Genomic DNA, 18,107 nt, shown 5'->3' on the forward strand with positions numbered 1-18,107 from the left:
AAATTGTTAGCAGGGGGGCAAGCTCCCTGTGCCACCCCCCCCGCTACTTAAATATACCAACTGCGAGATCGCACCACATTTAACATTGCGTTGAAATGCTCGAACTTCTGCAAATTCAAACTTATGGTCTCGACCATTTGAGGTTCGAACTTGCAGAAGTTCAACTAATATGATAGAAACCCTGTATATATAAAAATATATATATATATATATATATATATATATATATATATATGATAGTACTACTACTCTAAGAAAGGAAGGGTGACAAAGGTCATAGAAAAAAAAGAGAATGAACTCCGTTTATACACTTTTTGGTAAGGGGAAAAGATGTATACTAAAAAAAAAAAAAAAAAAGTACGCAGTTGCAAAAGGGAGCCTACCAATACGGACATGAATAATATTGGTAATAAGAGAAAACTTAGCTGAGGTGAAACTGAGCAAAATAACCACATCTTTTCTCTGAGTGGCGTACAAGGCCTTTGGGCAAGGAGCGGATTGTGGGTAATGGGAGAAGCCTGAGCTGTGTATCCTAAAGACTAAAACCATACTAATTCTTATCCAAAGGCCCATTCATTGAGGAACGGATGGAACAGACATCATCAGAGCAAGTACTAAACAGCATTGCTGTCCCTAATGTTGATAGTGGCTAAGAAAGCCATAACTAGAAAATATAAAACTAAAGACAAATCATGAACAAGAGAGGCAAAGTAGATGATTACAGAGATTAAAAGTATGGAACCGAGAACTATTAGAGAATATCATAAGTAAAACTTCCTACTAAAAACATGGGTTGTTTGGGATTCTGTAAAGTAAGTTTTTCTTGAAGTAACAGACACAGATAAAGTATGCAATATGTAGATTTCTGTGGTAAAAGTTGATTACAAATTAATATTTGTAATACAGTGATCATAAAATGTTTGGTCACTAATTAATTCTTGATCTCAAACTGTGCTGTAAATGGTTAATTTGTAAGTTTGTTATTTTGTGTAAAGAACAATGTTTCTCCAATGTGGAGATGAAAATTGGATAGGATAGTTGTTTATGATACATTGATTCACTGCTTAACAGTTGCAAGTTGTTGAAGGTTAAATGTAAGCACTGTTTGACTTGAAGATGGCCAGTTAGCTTTATATAAGCATTTAATTATTAAGGGCTGTATCAACAAACCCTGCTGAAATAACAAGTAAGCCATGTATGGGGATTGCACAGTATGTAAAAATAAAAATGTTTATTGTTTAAAAAACAAAATTTTGTTAAATTAAGTTCATAGGTTTATACTTTCCTAACAACCACCAAGGTCTTTACAAGCCTAGCCATGCAACCCAACCCAGTTTGTCCCTTAGTTCCTTTGATGCCAATGTGGTGGAGTATGTTAGTAAACAGGTAGTGAGGGTTATGTCAGGGGACTGTTGGAGACTAATTTACTTACTGTCGACCCTCTGTCCATCAGAGACATGGGGGCTAGATTACGGGTGAATGTGAGATTTCCACATCCAATAATCAAGGTCCCTTTTGAATAGTGACAGGGATGAACTCTGCTTCACATAACTGGGGAGCTTAATCCTTGGAGCATAGATCCTTTGAGACATGTATCAGTCTCTCTCCTGCATGTTCCATTTATTTTGTAGGCAAAGTTCAGGATCTAGCTTTTTTGGTGCTGTTTGTTTTGCAAATGTGTGAGATCTATCAGAGCTGGATCTGATGATGCCTTTTATGCTAGGCATATATCACCTTTCAGTAACCTGTAGGAGACAGAGTACAGAGATAGGGCCTTAAGACTATCTGTGTAGGACAAGCGTGGTCATACCATGGATTCTCCTGGTGAGAAACCTTTGAGGGTGTTCTGCATTTTCAAGTGCCTAGTTAAGTATATGCTAAAGGAATCACTGTAATCAATGATGGGTGTGATAAAGGCTGAGTAGAGTGATAATACAACTTCCATGGACCTGGATGCCATTTTCTTGGTTATGAGTTGTGCAATATATCCTGATTTCTTACTATCTTGGCTACGTGTTGGTCAAAGGGCAGATTACTGGTGTCTACATATGTTCCCTGATCCCTATCTGTCAGGTCAACTCTTAGGAGTGTTATTACTGAATTAATTATTATGGGTGGATGATTTCCCAAAGGGCACTTTAATGCATTTCATTGCATTGAGTTTCAATCCATGGCTTTGGCACCAGTCATTTGTTTGTATTAGACCATCTTGTAAGATGTTGCTTTTGTGGGGGGAATCTATGATGGCTCCCAATGTACAGTCAGCTGCAGACTTGTAGGGCCATAGGCCTTTGATAGTAGCCTTTACTTCCAAGAAGTAGATGCTAAATAAGAGCCAGCCCAACATGGAGCCTGGAGGTGGGCTCACCGATCCTCACTTCTTGGGTCCTGTCTGTGAGTCAACCAAAAATTCAGTGAGTTATTTAGGGATTTATGCCTAGTTCTGAAAGTTTGTCAACAATGCCTGAGTGGGGTATTTTTTTGAATACCCGGGCCAGGTCAAGGTAGGCAGTATGCACCGTTTTTTCCTCATCCATAGCGTTGGTGACCCTCTTGAAATCTGTCAGGTTGAGTAGACAAGACCGTAGCTTAACAAAGCCAAACTTGACGAGTCCATTGTCTCTAGGTTGCCAGTGTCCTTGTTGATCATTTTCATAATTTGTTCCATGGCTTTGCATATCAGGCCTGTCAAACTAATGGGTCTATAGTTCCCAGGATCATTTGATGGCCCACCCTTATAAAGAGAGATCACCCTTGTGGCTCTCCTTTCACCTAGATGTTTTGAAGCTGTAGCTGGTGTCCCTCAAGTGGTGCTGCTAAGTCTTGTGTTAGGCTATTTAGGAGGCATCTGGGGATGTTGGGACCCATTGAAGCAGTCTTTTTGGCCTTAGCAAATGCCACCAGCACCTTCTTCCTGTTGATAGCTGGGGGGTATGCTGGAAGGCATTTCATGGTGGGTATTAGAGGGTGGGGGTGAGGTTACAGCTAAATTTATCAGAGATTACATTAATTCAGTCACCCTGGTCAATGAAGGGCTGTGACATTGTCCACCAGTACTGCACACTGCTGACCCTTACTTTTAAGGTTCCTGACATAGCCAAAAAAAGTGTTGTGATTGTCATTAGCCTGGGACACTATCTGTTGGACATCATTAGACCTCTCAGGTTTCTAGACTAGTCGAATCAGAGAGCTTTTGTCTCAAATTTGCTCTTTCTGATTTTGGTCTTGACTTTTTTTTATGTACCCTGTTAAGATATGGATTCCGTTATTAAACACCTTCATTGAATTATCACTTGTGACATAGGCAAATCTACACTGATACAAAAGTAATCCAACTGTATTAACAAATTAACATTAACAGAACTTCCAAGATGGCTGCACATTGAGTAACAGCTTATTTCTAGCTCTCCCTTTCATTTTACATCACAAACCATACTAACACAATCCCAGTTGCAAACATTGTACATCAGTTATAACCTACCGAATCATTTTTAGTCAACCATTACATAGCTCATTTAAGTCTGGCCTTCTTTTAAACCTCATTCCTCCCCTGTATGTATTGTTCCCACAATTCCCAGTTTTTCTATGTAGTTTGCTCTTGCCCTTTTCTATAGATCTCAATCCCAGATGTTTTATCTCTGCTACTATATTCACTACTTCTAATATAGTTGTTTTAGATTTTGATTTCCATTTCCTAGTAATTGCTTTTTTGGCCACCACCATAATTAGGCACACCAAGGCCTTAACATCTCTAAGCATTTCCGATTCTGTATCACAGCTCAGAAAAAAATCTGTCATCACACCTGTCCACCCACCCAGCATCTCCGATAGTGCATCCCACAGGAAATCCTTAGTCTGCCAACCCAGTGTACTCCCAGAAAATATGTTCAGGTACCAAGGTTTTCTTATCAAGGTTTCTTCCCAGTCACTTCTCCAATTTTTGCTGTCTACCTGAGGAAAAAGTGTCTGGAGTCTACTTGGGGTATAAAAATATATATGTAAACCTTTCCAAGCAAAAATCCTAAATCTTCTAGATTTTGTTGCTATTTGGGAGACGTACATATATCCTCCCATTGTTTCTTTGTGACTTGCTTATCCAGTCTCTCTACCCAATCCTTTCTAACCTCCACATATTGATTCTTATAGTTATGCAGTATTTCACATGCTGTTCTAATCAGCTTATGTTCTACTTTCTACTAAAAACTCTACCAGCGCGGGTCTTTCATTTAGAAGCCACCTATTTCTTTCTCTTTGCTATACTCCGATATCAATCCTTGATAGGGAAGGTAGTCTCTAACCTCTAGTCCAAGTAAATTCTTTGTCTCTTCCCATTTTATTATCTTCCCCTCTCCAGTTATTTGCTCATAATGCCTTGGTTCCTTTACAAGTTTTCTCCAATAAGTTTCATCCTCCTCTTGTGTATTGTCTATATCCCTAATTGCACTCATCCCTATCTGCAGAATCTCCTTTCTGCATTCCCATGTTGGCTTAGTTCTCAGAATACTTTATGCTGCTTTATGGATATATTATTCTGATTATTGTTATTCTCCTTAAAGGCCTGCATCCAAAATCCCAGTCTTTCCTTGTTTCTTGAGCCCCCCCCCCCCCCTGTTTTCTGATAGTGCTGTGTATAGTAATCTTAACTGTGTAGCTCTGAAACCTGTTCTTCTGGAAGAATCAGCTTATCCCATCTTCACCTCCCAGATGAAGTCCTTCAGCTCTTTATTAATTGTTATTCACAACTTCTCTGTTTGATAAAAATATGCCTAACCTGTGTATAAGACTAAAGGGACGAAATACATTTTGTGACTGCTTGTATCTTACTATCCATATCTCTGTAACAAAGCTTCCATTTTCTCAGTTTTTGTATTATCTTTTGTTTAGTGTCTTCTCATATATCCTTAGCTGCCACACCAGAATCATTTTTAATCCATACTCCTAAATACTTAATTTTATCATGTCCCCCATAAGTCCAGATATTGCTGACCCAGTTTGTGTGTGGGTACATAATTTACTGCTATTGCCTGTGTTTTAGCTCCATTAATATTGTATCCTGAAAAGATCTGAAGCTGTTTCAAAATGTTCCACAACACTGTGATGTCTCTTTCCGGGGTTGCTAGGTATAAAATAATATCATCTGTAAATAGAGCCACCTTTTCTTGACTACCATACCAATTAATGTCCTTGAATTTCTGAGTCCCTTATTTTCTTTGCCAGTGCTTCTAAATATTATGCAAATAAAGGGGAAAGAGACCCTTGCCTGGTCCCTCTGCTCAAGCATAACTTATCAGAGAAGACCCCACCCACTTCAATTTTCGCCTCCGATCCCTCATACATTCTCCTAATCAACCTTATAATTTTTTAGGAAGTGCAAATACTTCCATTGCCCTGCTCATAAAGTCCCAGCTTACTCTTGTCAAATGCTTTTTCTCCATAAAGACCCACCAACAGCAATATTTTCTTACATTCAGCTTCTCTCTGGATCATCAATGTTGTCTTAATGTTGTCAGATGTTTGCCACCCCTCCACAAAACCACATTGATCCATATCTGTCAATTTTGTCATTACTTTTGTCATTCTGTTATCCATTATAGACATGAACACTATATAATCATGGTTTAGTATTGAAATGGGCCTGTATGAAGCTGGGTCTGATGGATCTGTACCCTCTTTAGTTATTACAGTTACCACCACTGCTTTCTTCTAGGATGTTGGTACTTCTCCTCCTCTTAAAATACTGTTAAACAACATTTTACAGATCTTTATCAGTTTTTCCCTCCTGGCTTTCATACTTCCACAGGAATACCAGCTATTCTTGTGGATTTTTCTGTAGATTGATTATACATCACAATTTTTATCTCATCTTCTCCTATCGTAACTTTTAGTAATTGAGCGTCATCTACATCTAACCTTTCTGTTTGTATTTTTTCTTGATTTCCATATTTTTTTGCTTTATATAGACTTTCATAGAATTTCTGAAATATTTCTAATACCTCTACAGGATCTGTTACCTTACTTTGTTATAGGCTCCCTAAGCTTGGCGACTGCCATTTTTACTTTCTGTTGCATGAGTCACTGTACTAAAAGCTTTTGTGCTCTACTGTTATCAAAAAACAGTTTAACAGCAGTCTTTCTAAACGCATACATATATTCAAGGCAAGCTCTTATTTTCTGCTTAGCATTCTGCAGTTATTTATTTATTTAGTTGATCCTCTTCTTGTTCTGTGAGATTCCCCCTATTTTGCAGTACTTTAACATTTGTCAGTCCTTCTAAATCATTTTTGTTACTTCTTAACTATAGCTCCCTTTCTTTTATTTCCACCCTATTTTTAAACTTCACCTTAAATTTGCCCCACTCCCTAGCTGTATTTTCAGAAGAAATTTCTATCATCTCTAATATCTCCTGAATAATCTCCTCTACACATTCATAAATTCCTTTCTTTTCAACAGATAGGTGGGAAAGTGCCAGTGTCTCATTTTTATTTCATTACCATATGTTTTTATTTTAGTTATTGGCTCATGATCTAAAATAGTTATTGGGTGCGTATCAAGACCTTCAATTAAGTGCACATGTTCCTACGAAATGTAAATTCTGTCTAGCCTAGCTCAGTTTTTATATTTTGGGGAATAATATGTAAATTGACTCCGACTCCTATTACTGAATTCATATATTCTATGTCAAATATTTTCATAAATGTCTTCAGAAATCTACCCTCCTTTGTTTTACTTTTGCTTCTGGGTCCCTAAGACACATCTTCACTATTGCAAATCACATTCCAGTCCCCACCTATAAGTAATATTCCTTGCTGAAAACTGCTTATTTCTCCCAGAATTTAAGCTCCATTTTTATGTGGAATATAAATGCATCAACAAAGAAAGCAAACCTTGTAGTCAAATGGTCAGTCCAATGTAGCATAAAACTTAAAAAATAGAAATTCAGACCATCACTGCAGAATATATCCAAAAGTTTATTTAGGTAAGTGCTTTCATGGACTACGCTGCTTCTTCAGGTGATAAAACACAAGTACATGCCAGTGTAATCCTCCTCCCATGTCAGTAGCCCCTTAGCACTACAAATCTATCATTATTGTCTTTTTTATTCTCTTCTATCACTATTGGGGCTCCTCTTGTAATTAATACAAGTACTCCTGTTTTCCTTTGTCCCAGGTATTTCTCTGAATAACCATCCTGAAAACCTGTCTTTATCAAATTCAGATGTTCAGTTCTTTCTAAGTGCGTCTCCTGTAAAGTAGCTGTTTGCACTCTCCATTTGTTAATATAGTTTACTACTCTTTCTTTTTTGTATTTATTTGTGAGACTGTTTACATTTAATGACATTACTGAAAACATCATTGCATTAAAAAGTTATTATTCCCACCTTTTATGTACTACACATTTTTTGTTAAATGTGTAATTCCAGCTTTTGTGTTACATGCATACTCTGTTTGACAGGTTGAACTTTTATACGGTTTGTTGTCATATCCATTTGAGTCTGTCACATAAACTTTGTTTTATTGAAAGCCCTAAAAAAAACACCCAGTACCCCCCTAAAACTTATTAACTTAATAGTAACATACGAAATGATGTACATCTTCAAATACTAAAGTTTTACCATCCTGATAGAAGCAAAATTCTTAAATTAACAGCTGCACTCAGACTTAGGTTACCCTAAAAGAAAGGTTAAACATGCTAAGATGCATGGTGTGCAGCCTGTGCGTCTACTAATTTCTAATGGGTTTTGTCTCTTCTTTATAGCTCTTCCAGCTGGGAAAACCCATTAATGTTCACTTTCTTTTATTTTTTTCTTCAGCCACTCACTCTCCACCAGTTTCTTTATCAGATTATCTCCACGGAGACACGAGTCAGGCAGTCAGTTTCTCTTTATCAAATTGTTTCCATGGAAACATGAAGACTAGCTCAAGAATTGCTACCAACATGCATGAATTGGCTAGAAAAAACGCCTCGTAATTAATATTCTTTTTCATTTTCTTGGTTATTTGTAAAACGTGTTACCAAAGCAGTCTAAGGTCCTTAATCCAGTCATTTCCCCATGCAAGAATGAGAAAAAGCACATTATTTTTTCTTTTGTCATGTTGTTTTAACCAGGCTTTTTTCCTTGCATTGCCTACATTTCTTAAAACTAAACAAGAAGAACATAGGAAGGGAGAAAGAAAAAAAAAGCAGCACCTGATTACAATCCCCATTACACTTAAAGATTACTGAGAAAGCTTTATATTGTAGCATGCAAAGAAAACCATACACCACAAAAATAGTGTAACAAGAAAAAAATTATTTACTTACAGTTAACTTTCTCCCTCTTCTTCCCCTCCCCAAAACATTTTTTTAACATTAATGACATGAAGTATGCCATATGCTTTAGAGTCCCCCACAAATCCAGCAGATTCTGAAAAAGTCCAATATTTCCAGATTTTCTTGTTCTGTCATATTTCATACACACATAATTATTGCATTGTAATCCCACATTGTTACTAGTTTTATTATAGGTTCATAGTTTGGTACTAGACTATCAGCCCTAGGGCCTATACAAGCCTAGCCATAACAATTCCCTGGCTATTTCTTCCCACACTATTTACTTCCCTGGACCCCTGTCTAGCAAGGCGACTGACGTGATCCCTGGGGTGAATTTCCTTTCTGCCATCCAATCGTCAAGGTTCCTTTTGAAGAGGGCCAAAGAGGCACTCTGCTTGACATGTATAGGCAATCTATTCCAGAGTCTGGGGAGTCTCTGAGTCAGGAACCTATCCCTCCAGCATGTTTTGTTTATTGTGATAACAAGGTTTAGATCCCTGGAGCGTGTGGCTCTGAGGGATTGGGATTTCTTTAAGTGTAGCATTACTGTTCATCTCTACCTCCCAAATCCTGTTTCTGCTTCATTTCCAATGTACTCTAGATTATTGTAGTCAACTCTTGTGCTACCTTCCTTGGAAAAAGTTTCACTGGTACAGTGTCTGTGTTCTTTATTACCAAAAGAACAAGAAGATCTTTGTTTCACAGCTCAATTCTTGTTGGACAAACTTTTGTATTTCCTCCTTAACATGTACTTCATCAAAAATGATTTTGTCCCTCCAGGGAAGAGTAATTTAAAGACAGCTGGGCACAGCAGTTTGAATCTTATACCTGAATAGTGGAGTAAATTTGCTTCTCTTTTGCTCGGTGTACAATGTGTAATTATTATCCACAAATACTCTGCTGTCTCCCACTTTTAGTACTTTGTCCTTCTGCTGCAGTTGTGTCTAAATCAACTCCTCCTCCTGGTAGGATTGCATCTTTAATATTAAAGGTCTAAGTTGCTTTCTCATAGCCAGGTTTAGAGCATACACATGATGTGCCCTTTCAACTATCAACTTCTGTTGTGGAATACCAGTCCAGCTGCTTATTTGTCCTTATTTAATAAAATTAATATAGTCTGTTCCTTTCAGCTTTTCTGGTATAACTGAAAATCGCATGTGCTCTGTTCTTTAATTCTCTTATTTTTTGAAAATCTCTTCCTGAGCAGTCTCATATTCAGCCAGCCTTTTCTTCATTTTGACCGCTAAATTTTGCAGCTTTATCAGCTCAGCTTCTTTCATTTTTTCCAGCCTTTTGTTCGTATTGATGTACTTCATCAGTGTTTCATTTATTTTAACCAAATCTGTGTGGAGTTGTCTTATATCTTCCTGTAGGTTGGAAGTCATGTCTGGAGGTTGCATTGCTTTTTGCTGAACAGCTGCAGAGCTTTCCCCAGTAAGTTTCTTCCTCACTTTCTGTAGTTGATTTTTCCAGGTCCTCTGTATTTTTTTCCTGGCATCCAGGCAGTATACTTACTAGCCAATTACTGAAATTTACCCATAAACACAAGTCTACTGTCCTTTTCTGCTGAGATTCTGTTTTCACACTGAGGAGCTAGAAATTAAGCTGTTACTCAGTGTGCAGCTTTCTTGGAAGTCCCATTGAGTTTTGTTTTTGGTGTTAGATCAGGGCTTATTTCTGGTAGTTATGACAGCCTTGATGCAGCCATTTGCATGTTTGTCTGGGGTTTCTGTAAATCTGCATAGGTAGCTGAGTTCTTGGATGTTGGGAGCTGTAAAATTTGACAGACTGTCACTTAATAAAAATAGAGTTTGCTTTAGAGTAGTTCTAACTGTTATGGGCTTAGTTGGGTTTTACGGGCTGATTTTTATTTGAAGAGACAGAGTTTTGTGGTCCGACCACACAAGTGTGTGGGAGAGGGGGGTGCAATACTCTCCCATGTTGGTGAGCATTAGATGCAATATGTTTGATCCTCTGTTTGGAGTGCACACTATCTGGTCCAGGGTGTTTGTGTTGATGAAGTCCAGGAAATGTCGTGTCTGTGTGTTAGTTAGAGGCAGTGTAAGTTTCCCAGTCTGTAGAGGGGTAGTTAGTCTCCAATGACTAGGATACTTGTGTGGATGGTGAGCACCTCTGATAGGTCTAGATGAGAGTTGTGATCTTCGTGGGTCATAGAGGATGACCTGTAGCTGGCTAGGACATGGCAAGGAATCTTTTCTATGGAGAGTTGGACGTGCATGAACTCTAGGGCATTATTCTGTTCAACTAACCTGGAGTTGTATTTGTTGTTAATGTAGCTCAAGACACATCCACCTTTAACCCCAGTCTGTGCTGCTGTTCTTCTAAATGTGGGGAAGGCACTGTAGCCTTCCACTGCTGGAATACTTTCTGCGGCTTTAACCCAAGTCCTGGTGACAGCACATATGTCTGGGTTTTCCAGTTGTAATTTATGTACACTAGATGATATAGGGAACCTACTGCTGTGTACAAGGCATGCAAAGATACATTTTTTAAGATATGTGGGGACTGACAGTATCATGATTAAAGTTGCACTGTTGGTATTCTCTAACAATTAGAAAAGTAGAGGGTGGATTGTACTAGTTTCTTAGTTACAGTTGGGCCTTTAGACGTGTTGGAGAACTTAAGTATTTGAGTCAGGATGTATAATGCATATATTGTAAGACAGTCACTTCAGGCAGGAATTTTGTGTGTACATTAATATGTAGCACACCAGCAGGTGAAGGTATGCTGGAATTTTATCAGTTGAAGTATATATAATTTAATTTCATGATAGACTACTCTGTGTTGGGCAGTTTCTAAATGCATGTTCAGTTTTATAACTGTTTTGCTTTTATTCTTACTGGATTGTTGTTCTGGCCTTCTGTCAGTGTGACATTAATTTTTTTTTTTTCAGGAAGGGAAAGATTACTGTTTACAGACTGGTTTAGGCCATGTACCCATTGTTCTGTTTAATGGAATACCTTACCAGAAGGATCAGCTGGACCCTGATGAACTTGAGACGGTAACAATGCACAAGATCTTGGATAGTACAGCCTTCTTCCAGAAAGCAGTCTATATGGTGAGTAACCTGCAAGTACCAGGCATGAGGGTGAGGAGAACTTTTGTACTGAAAGTTGAAGTCTTTGTCTGAAGAGCTCCATTTTATGTCATCATTTTGGTATTTTTATCTGATTTAGAATACATTATCTTCCTTTCCCTTTTCCGTCTGTTTTGTCTGTAATCTGCCACTTGTTTCAGCAGTTGCTGTACATCCTATATATGGTGCTTTCTTCCTTATAGCAACCACATGCATCCAGTGTTAGTATTTTTAGGTGTACTTCACCATCCACTGTTAACCTTTCTAGTATCATAATGCATCTGAAGTAGTTTACTTAATTTGGTCTTCAACCAGTGTGATGCCGGATCTGAGCCGGCAACTTTACTAGCATCTGCTCCGAGCTCCAAGCTCCTCCCCTTACCCATAATACACCTCCACTACCTTCCAACCCCCAGATCTTGTTTGCTGCGGCTAGCTGAAGCATTGTGATCTCCAGAGCTCCAGGTTGTAAGTGGGTGTAAAACTCTTAGTCTCTTTTTCTCTTCTAACTTTAGGTTGATGATAGTGTAGGTTCCCCTTTCTCCTTTATCTGAAGTCGACATGGGTAAAATGATGAGGAAGTTCATTCGTACTCAGATCCAGATGGGGGTCTTGCAAGCCCCCTCTCCCTCAGGAGGGAGGAACTCCCTTCCTTTTTTCCAGCCGATTTCTCCTTCTCCGATCCATCCACCTGGTTCAGAGTATTTGGATCCGAGGATGGCTTTAGTCAGTGGGTCGGCGCCGATTGTACCTACTTTCTCAATGCCGACAGCTGCCTGGAGCATATCGGATCTAAGTAGCTCGAGTACGAGCCGCTCTTGGAGCCGGAGCTTTGGTGTCAGATCCAAGGGTGTGGAACTTGTTTCATCAGCTCCACATCTGTCGGGCCAAGTTCCCTCACTCAGAGCTCCGTCCACTTCGGGCCTGGCTCCAATTCTCTCATCGGATCCGGGGAGACTGGCCTCCTTATTGGTTCCACAGGAGGTTTGTTCTCCCTCGGCATTCAACGTAGTAGAAAGGGTTCTCTCTGCTGGATCGAGACTCCTGACTGTCCCTACAGACTCCGCCTGACCCCCTCAGCAATTCCCATCATTTTACCAGTGGGACAGCCCATACTCGAGGAGCCCAAATGGTTCCCCTGAGGTACAAGTGGCTTGTGAGTTTCACCCCCCAGAGAGTCCCACCAGAGAGGTGCCTCGTAAGCATACATGCAAGAAGAGGCACTTGGACTCCCCTGAGTCCCTCACCAAGGATACGGACTTGGATGATGGGGAAGGTTCCCCCAGGTCACCTCTCAAGGATGGAGACATCATGGAAATCCTTCACCAACGGGGAGGTTGGTCTGCCCCCAAACCTTCTTCTGACTAGTCTGTGTTCCTAGAGGCTTTTGCCACGGGCCCATCTACTTCCTGGATGTCCCCTCCTGCAGATCCCTTGGTTGATCTGGTCACCTCGCAGGCATGGAAGTAGCCAGACAAAGTGGAACCATTTCCCAAAAGGCCTGACAAGATTTTGAGTCCACCTTCTGATAGGCCGGCATGGAACAAGGGCTCCCCCGTAGACACTATGGTGTTAGCAGCAGCCACAAAGAAGGAACTAGCCCAGGAGAGTTCCTCGGTTCATCCTCCTGACCGAGAGTCGCAGATGATGGACCACCTAGGGAAGCGGGTTTACGCTTCAGCTATCTTTTCTATTAGGGCGCTGAACTACCTGGCCCATGCCACGAGACTCCAACATGACCTGGTAAAGGAGCTGGCGGAGTCTCCCCCTAAATCCATGTTGCAGGAGGACAGGGACTCATTCTCCGCGATGATGGCCACTTTGAAAGCAGTCTCCAACATGTCGATGCGACTCCTTTCACATGCTACTGAAGGAGCGGCTAGGGCAGCTGGGTCCAGAGTGTCCATAAGGCGCAACACCTAGCTCAGATTATGTCAATTTGTGGAACCTTTCAAGGCGTCTTTTGCCAATGGCCCTTATGACAGCTCTACTATTTTTGGTAAGACTGTCAGAGACATTAGACGTCAGAGACGGTAAAAGAAGATATGGTTCCGGAAGTCACAGTATTCCCGGGACACTCAGAGCTCTTCTTCCCACAGTGGCAGAGAGGGACAGAATGGACGCCAGCCCAGAGGCAGGGGGGGGGTCCGAGGAATTTTGGGTCTTAAGAACCTTTCTCGGATAGACCCGGACAGCAACCCTGAGGGGGTGGCCCGACTGCTCTACTCTGAAAGCTGTCGGGGGATGATTGTCCTTGCACCTGGCGGCATTGGAGTCCATAACATCAGACCGCTGGGTGCTTCAGATCATATCCAGAGGATACTCTATCCCCTTTGTGGGTCCCCCCAAATCTCCCAAGCACCTCCCGGATGTACCACCCATGCAAAGGGAGGCAGCAGCCTAGGACATTTCCAGGCTGCTAGAAAAACGAGCCATCAAAACCGTCCCCCCAGATCAGTCCGGATCATGCTTCTACTTCAGGTTCTTTTTGGTGTCAAAGAAAATGAGGAACTCAAGGCCCATTCTGGACCTTTCTACCCTGAGCCTGTCAGTTGCCAAAGAGAAGTTCTGGATGGTCGCACTACAGTCCATCATGCCATACCTGCAAGAGAGTGACTGGATGTGCACGTTAGACCTCCAGGATGCTTACTATCACATTAAAATGCACAAAAGCTCCAGGAGGTTCCTCTGCTTCCGGCTAGGAGTCAATCATTACCATTTTCGAGCCGTACCCTTTGGTCTCACCACAGCTCCCAGGGTGTTCACCAAAGTGATGGCGGTGGTAGCGGCTCACCTGAGGCTTTAGGGAATTCAGGTCTTTATCCGTACCTGGGCAATTGGCTCCTCACTGCTCCCACCAGGCGTCTACTCTCCCAAACCAGGGATTATTTCTTGATCCTTGCTCTGCATTTGGTGATCACAATCAATGCATCCAAATCACTCCTAGATCCTGTACAGGTGATGGACGACATTGGCGCAAGGATAGATACTTTACAGTGCAAAATCTTCCTGACCTCGGAGAGAGTACAAAACCTGAGGATGCATGTCTCTCTAATCTACCATTCTCATCTCCCAACAGTGGAATCAGTGTTGAGGGCCTTAGGTTCAATGGCGACAACCATAACACTTCTCCAGTGTGCCCGGTTACATATGAGAGTTCTACAGTGGACTCTAGCTGTACAATGGTCCCTGTTGGAACTTCCAATGTCATATCCAATGCAGCTCAGTCGAATCTGTCGATCGTCCCTCATATGATGGATGTGTTCTCCGGACATTTTGAAGGGATGACCCTTTGCTCTAGCCCCAGCCCAAGCCACAGTGACCACGGATGCCTCCCAACTCGGCTGGGGGGGCACTGTTCGGGCAGGACAGTCCAAGGCCTGTGGTCCCCTGTAGAGATCAGCTTGCACATAAATGTTCTAGAGATGAGGGCGGTCTTTTTAACGTTGCAGGCCCTTCATGCCTTTCTTTCTCTGGGAACGATTGCAATTCAGTCAGACAACATGTCAGTGTCTGGTATAGCAACAAACAGGGAGGGACCAGATCTTACCCCCTTTGTTATGAGGCCATGAGAGTGTGGGAATGGGCAATCTCCACTGGTTGATTTTTCATTGCAACTCACATTCCGGGACAGACCAACATCCTAGCGGACAGGTTAAGTCGGAGTATTCTGATGCCTTACGAGTGGTCTCTGAATATTTCAGAAGCAGAACAGATCTTCCGCGAGTGGGGTCAGGCTTGCTGGGATCTCTTTGCATATCCTTCCAACGCGAAGTGCAGTGAGTTTTTCGCTCTGAACCCCCCTGCCAGGGGGAGTCCCCAAGAAATGCTGTAGTCCATGCTTGGCCTCCCGGTCTTCTGTATGCTTACCCTCCAGTACCTCTTATTCCGAGGTTTCTAAAGAAAGCTCGTCGACTGGGGGAGCAAAGTGATCCTCATTGCCCCGTTTTAGCCTCGCCAGGTATGGTTTCCTTTCCTTTGGTCTCACCTTCTGGCTCCACCTTGGATCTTGGATCCCATTCAGGATCTGATTTCACACCCTTCGGGGGTTCCTCATCCGAATCTGGACAGTTTGAAGCTCACAGCTTGGCTGCTCCAGTTCCCGTGATTGCTAGGACACCTAGATTATCCTCCTCAGTTAGGTCTATTTTGGTGGCTGCTCATAAGTCTTCTACCGGGAAGGTTTATCGCAGCAAGTGGAAATGTTTTCCTTTTGGCCTCTCAAAGGAGTTTAGACCCCTTCACAGCACCTATTTCCGCCGTTCTTGATTGTTTAGCTGATATTTTTCAACATGGAGCTAGTTCTTTTACTGTCAAGGTTCAGTTGGCTGCCATTTCTCATTTTCATGTGGGTGAGAATTCTGTCTCTCTAGCCTCCTCCAGGCTGTGTAAAGCCTTTATTAAAGGCACTTTTCTGTTACGCCCCCTGGTCAAGGATCCTGTTCCCCCATGGGACCTTACTATGGTTCTAAAAGCTTTGGTCACTCCAACTTTCGAACCTGCTGCAACCACAGATCTAAAATATTTATCTTGGAAAACTGCTTTTCTGGTGGCTATTACCACTGCCAAAAGGGTTTCAGAACTGCAGGCCTTGTCCGTCAAAGTTTCTTATATGATTTTTCACAAAGATAGGGTTTCCCTTTGGACCAATCCATCCTTTCTTGCTAAGGTGGCATCACCAGTTAATATCAATCAGACCATCAATACACCTGTGTTCTTTCCTAATTTTGCTAACAAGATGGAATACAAACTCCACCTGCTGGATGTTCATAGACAATTACGATTCTATTTACACAGGACAAAAAATTTCCATAAATCAGATCAATTGTTTGTATCCTTCTATAAACCTTTTTTGGGGAAACTTATCTCCAAGGTCACTATTGCTAGATGGATTTCTTCATGCATCCTTCAGATCTATAAGGACAGAGGCATGTCTCCTGCAGGTCAGGTGAGAGCTCATTCCACTAGATCAATGGCTACATCTGCGGCCTTTTGGTCTAGCGTCTGTTTGGATGATATTTGTTCTGCAGCTACTTGGTCCTCATCTTACACATTTATTTCTCATTACAAATTGGATTTGACTTCCAGAAGGAGGGCATCCTTTGGTTCCGCGGTGCTCCAGAATATCCTTCCATGAGGGCTACCAAGGAGTTTCGTAGCTGGGGACTCTGTCCCACAGGTTGAAGACCAAATGAAGTAAACTACTTCAGATAAAGAAGTTATGTACTCACCATAACATTGCATTTGAGTAGTTCTACATCATTTGTCTTCAGCCATCCCTCCCTCCTTCCCCTGGACCTTGGCATATGAATAGCCTACAGGCTGCAGTTATAGGTCACAAGTATTTTTTCAGGTAGAGTTATCAGTATAATATTCAGCAAACTCAATCTGGGGGTTGGAAGGTTGTGGAGGTGTAGTATGGGTAAAGGGAGGAGCTTGGAGTTCGGAGCAGATGCTAGTAAAGTTGCCGGCTCTGATCCGCTACGGATCCGGTATCCCACAGGTTGAAGACAAATGAAGTAGAACTACTCAGATGGAATGTTATGGTGAGTACATAACTTCTTTTTTTTCTGACATTGTCTTTTCTCACAATAGCCTTTGTGGCTTAAACTTCTGCTGTCTTTGTTTTGTATTGGTGCATCATCCATAAATGTACAGGTTGTGTCACATGTCTATCGTCTTTCTGATGTCTTTTTGGTATGACTAAAACATTTTGGTTGTCGTGTTTCCAGAATTCTGGTTATGCCTGGCTGAAATGCACATGCACCATATGAGCTACTGTCCTTATGATTTATAAAATGATTAATCACTGTTCTCATGGTATTTGGATCCTAACCTATAGCAATTCTGCAATAACAGCTTTATCAACATAACTTTGACTAGAATGGCCAAGAAGGTCCTCTGCCAGTGCTTATAACTTTCATTAGTTTCAAGGCTTAAATTAAAAAAATGGACAATGGATAAACACATGATGTTACTGGACCACCATTCATAGGAGGAAAGGTATGAATTTCTGCTAACATGAAGGGCTAAATAGCAAGGACTGTTACCACTACTGGAACAATGTCACTAGGAAAGGCTTGAAGCCATAACAGGAATTGGGACGGACTGTTTTTGATGTCTCCAGAAAGTAGGTCTTAAAAAAACTGGTATTGGCAGCTGTTAGTTACAGCAGATTTCTGCTGCATTATAATTCATTACAGATAGGAATTAGTCATTGATGGACATCTACCCATCTGGTCAGCCTTCCAGACCTTCACATGTCCCCAGGGATGCTACTGGTCTGCCTATGTTGAGGACATCAGTAAAATGCTATGTATAGAATGTTGAACACCCCACTATATCTTTCTCTCTTTTTATGACACATAAGAGTGGTAGTTTGTCCATTGGTCCCATCCAGGAGACTTTCAGAGAAAGCACCCATTTGAGGATTTTTCAGTTCTTATTTGCTGTTACAGATTAATTATATTACATTTTGCAGTTTGCCATTAGGTTTAGCCTTTTTGACTGTGTAATTCTGAGACCTTTTCATCAAGACTGAGGATGTCCTAGGATAAAATCACCAGTATATGTCTCTGTACGAGAGACTGTGTACAACTTTCAGTGCCTTGTTTGCTTTGGAGATGACAACCCTTTAACTTATTGTAAGCATTGTGTACTCTTAAAAAATGTTGCATAGAGTCTGAAACGTCATGGCTTT

General features: G+C 41.3%; 1 protein-coding gene across 1 annotated transcript in view; it reads left to right on the forward strand.

Annotated features, from left to right (window-relative positions):
- Positions 1-18,107, forward strand: part of UGGT1 (UDP-glucose glycoprotein glucosyltransferase 1) — a gene marked incomplete in the record, with an annotated part of 2,149,769 nt that overhangs the window by 804,204 nt on the left and 1,327,458 nt on the right. The window contains 1 exon segment of the mRNA XM_044070228.1: positions 11,225-11,389. Within this exon segment, the coding sequence (XP_043926163.1) occupies positions 11,225-11,389 (165 nt within the window).

Source organism: Protopterus annectens, chromosome 4.part1 (assembly GCF_019279795.1).
Source record: "Protopterus annectens isolate FY-2018-M chromosome 4.part1, PAN1.0, whole genome shotgun sequence".
NCBI lineage: Eukaryota > Metazoa > Chordata > Ceratodontiformes > Protopteridae > Protopterus > Protopterus annectens.